This window comes from Balaenoptera musculus, chromosome 19, assembly GCF_009873245.2.
Source record: "Balaenoptera musculus isolate JJ_BM4_2016_0621 chromosome 19, mBalMus1.pri.v3, whole genome shotgun sequence".
In the NCBI taxonomy this organism is placed as follows: Eukaryota; Metazoa; Chordata; class Mammalia; order Artiodactyla; family Balaenopteridae; genus Balaenoptera; species Balaenoptera musculus.
In genome coordinates, this window is record NC_045803.1 from 17193821 (window position 1) to 17204446 (window position 10626).

General features: G+C 47.5%; 1 protein-coding gene across 1 annotated transcript; it reads right to left on the reverse strand.

The window, feature by feature from the left end:
* Positions 1–9329: 9329 nt before the first annotated feature.
* On the reverse strand, positions 9330–10397 carry LOC118884601 (free fatty acid receptor 3-like; the record flags this gene model as incomplete). Its single annotated transcript, XM_036832316.1, is given in 2 exon segments — positions 9330–10202; positions 10205–10397. Coding segments are annotated over 2 exon segments (504 nt in total), but the record flags the coding sequence as incomplete, so codon positions are not given.
* Between the last annotated feature and the right edge of the window lie 229 nt (positions 10398–10626).

Consider the following 10626-nt stretch of genomic DNA (forward strand, 5'->3'; position numbering starts at 1 on the left):
GACTTGATGGTGAATTGTATGTGGGTGGTAAGGGAGAGGACATCCAAAATGGCTTCCTGACCACTCTACGCCTATCGGGAGGGCTAAAATAAAAATGCTAAGACACCCCCAAGTGCTGACAAGGATGTGGAGCAAGTGCATCTCTCATAGATTGCCAGAGGGAATGCAGAATGGTACAGCCTCTCTGGCCAACAGACTGAAGGTATCGTAAAAAGTTAAACATGCAATTACCGTATGACTCAGCCATCCTTCTCCTGGATATTTGACCTAGAGAAGTGGAAACTTATCTCCACACAGAAACCTGTGCATGAATGTTTAGAGCAGCTCTGTCCGTGATTGCCCTAAACTGAAACAACCCAAGTGTGCTTCAGTGGGTGTATGAATAAGCAAATTGTGGTGCAGTCATACAGTGGGACAAAGTACTCAGCAATAAAAGGAAACAAACTGTGATAGGATCAGCTGGGATGAATATCAAAGACCTTATGCTGAGTGAAAGAAGCCAGTCTCAAGAGGTTAAAATTATAGGATTTCGTTTACGTGACATCCTTGGAAAGGTGAAATCATGATGATAGGGAGTAGATCCGTGGTTGTCAGTGGTTAAGGGTGAGGGGAAGATGTGACTCCGCCCCCTTTTTATCTTGATCATGGTGGTAGTTATAGGAATCTATGTGTGTTCAAATTCACAGAACTGTACAGTTCTCCCTGAAAAAAAGTTCCTTTTTATAGTATGATTATTTTTAAAATAAGAAAATTAAATTGTTAAAAAAAAAATGACTCCCGGGTTTCTGGCATGGGCAGAAAGGTAGATTCCACCATTTACAGAGGTGGAATAGGCTGGGCGGTGGGACCAGATTTGGGGGATGGAATGAAAAGTTCGGTTTGGACTTGTGAAGTTGGGGTGCTCCCTGGACACAGTTGGATACACAGGAGTCTGGGGCCGGAGATAGAGGTTTGGGAGTCATCAATGATTAAAGCCATGGTAGTGAATTAGAACACCTGGGGAGGACTTCCCTGGTGGTCCAGTGGCTAAGACTCCACGCTCCCAATGCAGGGGGGGGCTGGGTTCAATCCCTGGTCAGGGAACTAGATCCCATATGCATGCCACAACTAAGGAGTCTGTGAGCTGCAACTAAGGAGCCAGTGAGCCACAACTAAGACCCAGTGCGACCAAAAAAAAAAAAAAAAAAAAAAGAAGAACACCTGGGGAGAGGGTGTAGGGCAAGAACAAAAGGGGAGAACCTTCCAGAGCAATGAACAATGCCTTCCAGAGAGTGGGGGCAAGAGGAGGAGGAGCCAGGGTCGAGATGGAGGGATCCGGGGATCATGGGGTATTAGGAGTGTGTCTCCTTTGACTGACTGTCCTCCAGGGACCTTCCCTGTGAGGAGGGCTGCTGAGGTAGACAGGGACTTCTAAATGAAAACGAGGAACTCGTAAGAATGATTTTAGAAAGTCAGCAGGTCTTTGCGGCTGTTTGCCATCAGATCTGGGAAAAATCTTCTCTGAGCCGCGCTTGTGGCAAAATGACATTTCCTCCTGCTTCCTTCCCTACCCATCCATCCTCAACATCTGAACCCACCTCAACCTCCACTGCTGCAGAGGCCACAAACTGGGAGCCTAGGAGCCGTCCACAGCCCTCAGTTCTGGTTTGTTTTCACCACACACAATCCTTTCACATTTTGAATTGGTTATCAGCTTAAAAGAATATAAAATTTCAAAAACAGCAGCAACAGCTGGATATCCAACTTGAAAAACTGGAAGGTCTGGCAACATGGAGTCCACAGCCCTACGTGGTAACAAGACAGGAGTTGAATTCAGATGGGCCATGCACTCTCCAGGCGGCCATAGTCCTTACTACTTCCTGCGGATCTCCAGCATCAAGAGCTGGTTGCCGTTTATCATCTGTTTGCACCACGGTTTCTGCCCTTTTGTGTAACCTGGGTTGTTCCACAGCCGTCCGAACTTCTGCAGAGTGGCACAGTAAAAGCAGACACCTGTTTGGCTTATTGAAACTTGGGAAGATTTTTTTGATGATGGTATGTACACCTATCATATGGGCCCAGAGGTGAGGTGTTACCACATTTTTAATCAACTTCTTTTTATTGAGGTTTAATTTGCATTTTAGCATCCATTTTAAGCATAGAGTTCACTAAGTTTTGACAAATCTGTGTGACTCCTACCCCAATCAAGTTATAGAAGATTTCCATCACCCTAAAATGTCCCTCTGGTATCCTCCCACCCAATCCCCTCCCTGTCCCATCCCCAACCCCTGACAACCACCGATATGCTTTCTGTCACTTAAAGGAGTTCTGGTACCAATTCCAACCTGGGGTGTCATTTCCCCCACACCACCAAGCACTTCCCCCAATACCAGCTGAGTGTCCTACAATTCAACTCAATTCTGACACTGTCTACCCAGAGAGAGTGAGTCGCTTCCATGCCCTTTCCCAGCACGCCGCTTTCCCCAAGTTGCCACCCAGAAGCTCTCCAAAATCCATCCTTTCTGGTTTTTATGGTGGCTTCATTTGCAAAGGTAAGATGGATTAAATCATTGGCCGTTGGTGACTGATTCAACCTCCAGCCCCTCTCCCATCCCTGGAGGTGAGGGGTGGTAGGACTGAAAGTTCCAACCCTCCAATCACATAGTTGGTCCCACTGGCAATCAACCCTCATCCTTAGGTGGGGATCCAAAAGTCACCTTATTAGCATAACAAAAGACACCTTTGTTGCTCTCATCACTTAGGAAATTCTAAGGATTTTAAGAGTTCTGTGCCAGAAATGGGGATGAAGACCAAATACGTATTCATTATAAATCACAATATCACAGTCAGAGGCTATACTGTTATCTATATGGGCAGGTTGTTACTTTTTATTGCCAAGTAGTGTTCCGTTGCATGGCTACATCACAGATTTAAAATCCATTCTCTTTTGATGGACACCTGGGCTGTTTCCAGTTTGGGGCTATTATGATTAAAGCTACCCTGAATATTTGCGTGCAGACTTTGTGTATATAGGGAGGCTCTCATCCTCCTGAGTAATACCTAGGAGGACCCTGCTGCTCGTAACCTCAGAAGTGATGCTTCCAAAGCCTTCCTGTGCTTTTGAGCTGGGCGATTCCTCACCAGGCTGCTTGGCATGTGGTCGGCATGCAGCAGCAGGAGTACTGCCAGTACCGGCAATCGGTGCCGAAGCTTGCTGGCCTGTTTGTTCAGTTCACTTTGCAGTGAACTTTCCTGCGTACATTTTTTTTTTTCCTGGCTGACCTCTTGATTTACAGCAAATAATTTGATTGTTTTCCAAAGGATAAGCAAACAAGGAGTTATTTTAGTGGAGGCTTTTAGGGAACACCCTAGAAGAGTGGGCTGTGCTCTAAGCATAGAGAACCGCTAGAAAACAATTATTAGGAAGGGGGGAGGGGACAAGGGAATCAGTGAGTTGCAAGCCCATGATTGTGCGTAAATTACAAGTAGTAAATTAGGCATCCAGGAACACATCTCCTCATCTTCACATGGGCAGGGCATGTGTGACGGTGACTCCATGGGTACGAAGACTGGGTTACTCTCCTGTTTCCAAGAACACTGCGCAGGGCCAAGTACCCTGTGCAGGGCCAAGTACCCTTCCACAGGGCAGCATCGTTCATGATCTCCTCCCCACTCATTCAATCCTCTCTTGTTTCCGTGGCAATCAAGATCCCGTATTGGAGAACAGTATGGAGGTTCCTTAAGAAACTAAAAATGGAGCTACCATATGATCCAGCAATCCCACTCCTGGGCATATATCCAGAGAAAAACATGGTTTGAAAGGATACATGCACCCCAATGTTCATTGCAGTGCTGTTTATAGTAGCCAAGATATAGAAGCAACCTAAATGTCCATTGACAGATGAATGGGAAAAGAAGATGAGGTACATATATACAATGGAATATTACTCAGCCATTAAAAAGACTGAAATAATGCCATTTGCAGCAACATGGATGGGCCTAGAGATTATCATACTAAGTGAAGTAAGTCAGACAGAGAAAGACAAATATCATATGAAATCGTTTATATGCGGAATCTAAAAAAAATGATACAAACGAACTTATTTGCAAAACAGAAACAGACTCACAGATTTAGAGAATGAATTTATGGTTATCAGGGGGGAAAGGGGGGTGGAGAGAGAGATTGGGAGTTTGGGACTGACAGGTACATAGTGCTATATTTAAAGTAGATAACAAACAAGGACCTACTGTATAGCACAGGGAACTCTGCTTAGTACTCTGATTACACCTAAATGGGAAAAGAATTTGAAAAAGAATAGATACATGTATATGTATAACTAAATCACTTTGCTGTACACCTGAAACTAACACAACGTTGTCAATCAACTATACTTCAATATAACATTTTTAAAAATCCGATAACAAGCATGGGAATCTTTATCAATAAAAGGAGGAGAGCTTGCAGTGGAGACTATCAGTGAGATGATACTCGACCTTAGAAAGTGCCCATCCAGTAGTCTGTTCTTTGTCTTATAGTGCTATGTCCACGTAGCCCCAGCCAGCCAGCTATCAAAATTCTGAATGATAAGGTGTCCCAATATTTTGATGCCAGAACTACTGACTGGAGCCATAAGAAATCTCCCCTAAGTACCGCCATAATAGGTAGGATAAACACTAAGATTCCATAACTCCTACAAAGTAAATAGAGTTTAGCAATTCCAGGATCATAAAACAATTTAAAATAAAAGAAGGCATCACTGGGTAGTTTCCAGTAGGGTATAGGATACTGAGGTACAGCATCTTATCCATTAGAGTTAAGATGCATTTGGCTGCAAGTTAGAGAATACCTGGCCAATAGTGAGTCAGCCATAGAGATGATTGGAGGTGGTAATCCCAGCCCAACAAGCTCATCAAGGGCCCAGGCCCTTTCCATCCTTCTTCTCTGCCACCTTTAGCTTGTTACCTTTCTTCTTCAAGTATGTGGTCTTATGGCCCCCAAACGGCTGCTATAGCTCCAAGTGTCATATCCTCATGTAAAATCTTCCAAACCAGGAAGGGAGAGGGAAGCTCCTCACACATCTATCATCTCTTCTAGTAAGAAGGAAAACCTTTCCCAGAGACCCTCAGCAGACTTCTTACCATTTTTTGGCTAAAATTGGGTCATGTGTCCTTCCTGAGACCAGTCACCTCTAAAGGGGAACAAGATTGTCATGACTAGTTCCAATTACGATTCAACCCCTGGAGCTGGGGGATCTGCAACAGGGGATGATTGATTTAGTTGTCTCACTGTACCCTTCTTGTCTGAATTCAGTAAAATCACTCTCTTCCAAAAATATTTCTCTACCCCATTTCCTCTTCTGTAACATTTTCTCTCCCCTAGTTCCACGCCTCCGTGGGGATCAACTCCATGCACCCTCCCACTTCCAACAGTGTTTATCAGATTTCATTCATTCTAGCCCATTCTTCTTGTGGTATGTGACCCCAGCATCCTTTTCCCAGAACATGGGCCACCATCTTGATGCCTTGATCTCCCTCCATATGGTTTTTCAGAACTGGCCTTAAAGGGAAGTCAGCAAGCTTCTCACTTCTCTTTGCAGAGTTTTAGGGGCCACAACTACCTGTATTGCTTTGGCCTTTTTTTTTTTTTCAACCAGAGGGGTCACGTCAGAGAGGGGAAGGTAAAATGTTGAACACTTTCTCACACTAGTTTACTCTATTTGTTCCCCCACCCTAGCCTCTGTCTTTCACCTCTGATTCTCCTCTCCCAGAATCTAGGGCCTGACTTCTCCACCACATCTCTTTCTACTTCTTATTGCTGCTCTGCTTCTTCCTTTTGGATGACTCTTGCAACTAATTTTGCAGACTCCCAGTCTTCTTGTTCCTACCTACCCCCATCTGTTCTTCACCTCCCACTCCCTCTCCCCCAACCCTAACCTGGCCTGGTTTGCCCCTTCCCAGGGTCCAAGTGAAGCAGATTTACTTCTCCTGCTTTGCATCACAGCTTCCCTTGCCCCACCAGGCACATACACAGACTTGCTAAACTATCCTAAGATTCTGGTCACAGGTGATGTATTCAGCGCAGGAAAAGTTATCAAGTCAGCCACCTCCCTGTGCCTCCCTGCTTCCTGCCTGCCCCTCCGCCCTACTCTGACTGACACCGGTTCATGGGTAGTCTGAGCTGCAGTGGTTTCAACACTCACTGCCTTCAGTCAGGCTGCAGTGGACCATCTTTGCCAATTTCTTAACGACTTCTTGAGTGGCTTCCCTAGCTTTCTGGTCACGCTTGGTGATTTAAAACTCCTAGCCTCCTCACCATTCTCCTGTGAGCTGAGACTTGACCTGTGGCCCAGGGAACCTATGGCAGAGATGAATCTAGTCTACACTTCCTCCCATCCTTCTGGGTTACACTGCCCTAGGTTTTGGGGGTGGACCCTTCCTTCTAAGAGGGAAAGGCTCCTACTCCAATGGCCATCAATGACTCCCTTTTATAAACCTTTAAAAACTTGTTTTGTTAATTGACTGCTAAGAAACCTAGTTCTCTAAAAATCACAGACTGGGAACTCCCTGGTGGTCCAGTGGTTAGGACTGTGCACTTTCACTGCCGGGACCCGGCTTCAGTCCCTGGTCGGGGAACTAAGATCCCACAAGCTGTGTGGCATGGCCAAATTTAAAATAAATAAATAAAATAAAATCACAGACTGTCCGCAACGTGGCTGTTTGAAATCCCATCAGTGAGAATGGAACATTCCTCTGCCGCTTGCAGGCTCTGGGCAGGAGCCTGTGACACAGAGAAGCAGCCTTGCTTTTCAGCCCCCAGAGCTTCAGATAAGGAGTTTTCAGGCACGAAATTCTACCTTTATCTTTATTTTGTATTTTCCAAAGAATCGGACCCTGGGTCTGCTTCTCAGCCCAGGCCTGAAATTGACCTCTTTCCACCCAGGCCTGCTGTGCTTTGAGCCTATCAAATACTACTTCATCAAAGCATCACCTAAACGTCACCCTTACCCCAAACCTCTAATAACCCCATCTCTTCTTTCGTGAGATGCCCCACGCTTCCTCTGGAATGTGGTCTCCTTTGCTCCAGCAAGATAATGAACCTGACTTTGCTGGGCTACAGTTGTGTGAGACAGACTTCATCACTCTGTGAGTGAGGAGACCTGTTATCTAGCTCATGCGTTCTCAACACAGGCACTATTGCTCCCAAAGATGTGAAAATTAGTTCTGGGGGAGCCAAAAAGTCTTACAGTGGTTTGTGGCCTTCCAAAACGCACACACATAAACAGATACATAGTATGTCTGTTGTATTAAAATTTCATGGGCAGGCAGGGGAAGGTACTGAGTAGGAGGAAAAGATCCAAAAAGGCTCCTTGAGGGAACAATGATACAAAAGTTTGAGAAACAGTGCTTTAGCTAACACTGAATAGCTTCTGGTGTCTGCCGTGGGGCAGGTGCCCGGGTGCTGGCTCTCTTTGGCAGCTAGAATTGAGTTCTTCTGACCTCGGTCTTGGGAGACCCAACCTGGTTTGACCTCTCCCAGCACCCCAGAACTCCCCCACTCAGCCCTGTGCCTGCGATGCCCTCATCCATGGGAGCCTCATACCTGCTTGCTCTGCCAGATGGGGAGAGTGCCTGGTGCCCCGTCATTCACACGTACGCGCCCACACCACCTCCCTGCCCGTCTCCCTCCTCTGCTTAGATGGGCACAGGACAGCAGCCCCAGAACACGCGCTCTACTCCTTGAGCACCCCTTTCCCTTGACTTCCGAGAGATATGGAGAACACTACAGCTCTGCCCTCACCACCACCCAGCCTCTGATGACTTTTCATCCTCCCCACCCGTCAGCCTTCAGTTTACACAGACTGGGGTAGGGGTGGGGTCCTGGGTGATGGCTGGGGGCAGCACAGCCAGCTAAGCTGCCTCTTCTTCCTCGGTGTAAACTCTGGGGGAGGAGTCAGACTCCTGTTCTTCGTGGCTCTCTCTGGAAAGCGGGGTTTCCAACTCCTCTTTGTCCTCGATCGTGGGTCCTGGCTACCACTCCTGGAGCTGCAAGACTCCACGTCACCGCTGTGCCCTTTCTGAACCACGCAGACCCATGTTCACATCAAGGTCTGAGTGCCTTGGGACAGACAGATGAGCCATGGGACAGAGGGACAGCTCATGCCTTCATCTCTGTACAGAGACGATGTCTCTCTCCCTCCACCTGAGACCCAGTCCCCATCCACAGCCAGTCCTCATTCCCCAGCGACCTTAACCTCAGGAAGAAAACAGATGCTAAAGATGTTAGTATTGAAATCTCGGAATTTCTGAGCGCAGCCATCTGCACACAGTAAGTGCACCATAAATGTTTTCGAACTAAAGCTGACCGGGACTTCCTTGGCGGCCCAGTGGTTAAAACTCCGAGCTTCCACTGCAGGGGGCGCGGGTTCGATCCCTGGTCAGGGAACTAAGATCCCACATGCTGTGCGTTGTGGCCAAAATAAAAAAATAAAGTAAGAGACTTCTTGGTTTGTCATTAAAAACAACAACAACAACAACAAATTAAAAAAAGAAATAATAAAGCTGACAGTGCAAACAGGTGCCAGCACTTCTCTGGTTGCTTTCCCAGGGGAGGAGGCCCTGACCAACTCTTTCTCATGCACCAACCCTCAGTGGAAAACGAAAAATTACTAAGTGATCGCAGTTTGATAAAAATAGCTCTTAAGAACACACATTTGTCTTTATAGTAACCCGAAGTCAACTGAGGTTACTAATTCTCTTCATTTATTTTTTTTCCAAGAGGGCTTCTTTACTGGGAAGAGGATGTATCCACACAAATAGTCTATCTGCTTTGCACCTAGTTCTGTTTCTCATTGTGGCCTGTTTACATTTGTCCTGGTCAGACTGCCTCAGCCGACTCTGGATGTTTGACTGGGCCCAGTCACGGCAGATGACACACAGCTGGTGGCAGAGTGGCTTAGGGACCTGAGTTTCGGAGTCAGCTGATTTCAGCTTCCAGCCCTGCTTCAGTCACTTATTGGCTATGGGATCTCAGGTGAGAGACTTCACCTCGCCGGGCCCATTCCCTCACCCGTAAAATGGGAATAGTAATAGTACCTGCCTCACGGCTACTGAGAAGATTGAAGACAATGTCAGGCTAAGCCCTTAAGATAGGTTAGCTCTTACTTTTATTCTTCCAATCCAAATCCTCTCCCAGCAACTAGGCATCTTATAGTTTAACACTTTCCCTTCAGAGTCTTCGTGTTTTATCCTTCCATCCATCAACACCACCTAAGATACACTCACATACACCACCCACACACACCATAAAAAAAAAAAAAGATTAAGAAAAAACCATTCTCTTTTGCTTGCTACCAAATTTATTTAGGTAATTTTTCTTCTGTCATTTTTCATAAGTGTCCCTGAAAGTCTGAATTTATTGAAGAGTGGAAACTTTCTGGAAGAGCGCATGTGACAGCAGTATGCTCCCTCATTCCTGGAGTCCTGTGTCCCCATTCCTGCCCAGCTGAGTCAGTAGTTCTGAAGGACAGATTCCTCCTCTCTTCTGTCCCAAGTCACTGGGCAGCTCCCTCAGACCCTGGACACTGCTCTCAGCTCCTCCTTCACCTTCAGCAAAGCACAGGAGCTCGCATGCTGCCCTGGGGAGCGCCTTCTTCTCCAGAGTTCTCTCTCACCTTGACCGCTCCCTGAGCATGTTGGGGCACGAGAAGGGAGGGCAGTATGGCGAGACCAAGAGCTGGGCTCTTGTGGGCACATCCTGAGGAAGGCTGGGTACCTGCTCTGACCCAAACAGTGCCAATCCCCAGCCTGCCTCTCCAAGGTGCTGCCTGACTTGAGCTTGGACCTGCCCCAGCGATGATCCGCTTTGCAGGCCAGGCCTCCTGGCCACCCGCTGCAGAGCCCCCCTAGAGTCCACTACCTGGCCTCTATGTTAGACAGCTCCTGCGGTGGCCCCTCTCCTTCACTCTTCGGTGTCACGCTGCCTTCCTGCCACCAAGGGCCACAGGCTCCAGTCAGCCTCCCCAGCAGCCCCTGGAAGTCAGCTTGGAACCCAGATGATGAGAGATAGCAGGCAAGGGGGTCGACACAGGAATTCAGGGTGTTGAGGGGCAGCACGTAACATCTCCACTTGGGGCTTTCACCCTGGATGTAGCCCACAACATGGGACACGTTGTAGGGCCCAAAGCAGACGAGGAAGTTGAGCAGCATGGCCGCCGCGAGCCCGCCAGCCTCTTCCGCCGGCGCTGGCTGGCTCCCTTACCGAGTACGCACACCAGGCGGCTACAGCAGTAGCTGGTGATGAGCAGGGGCACCCCAAAAAGGACCGCAAATTCCACGACTGCCTGCGTGCCTTTCTCCCCAGCAGCCTCAGATGGGATAAGCAGACTGCGTCTTCTTCTCTCTGATCCTCTACTTGAATTTCATCTGCTCCTCTAGAATGGCACTCATCCAGTTTGCCTCGTTGTAAGGGCAGGAAGTGGGATACAGTGATGTAGAGCTTGGGCTCTGGAGCCGGTGCTTGGGTTCAATGCTGGTCCTATCACTTACTAACTCTGTGATTTGGGGCAAGTGACTTAAGCCCTCTGTATCTCTGCTTTCTCATCTATAAAACAGGGATAATCATAACCAATCTCATAGGCTTGTGTACAT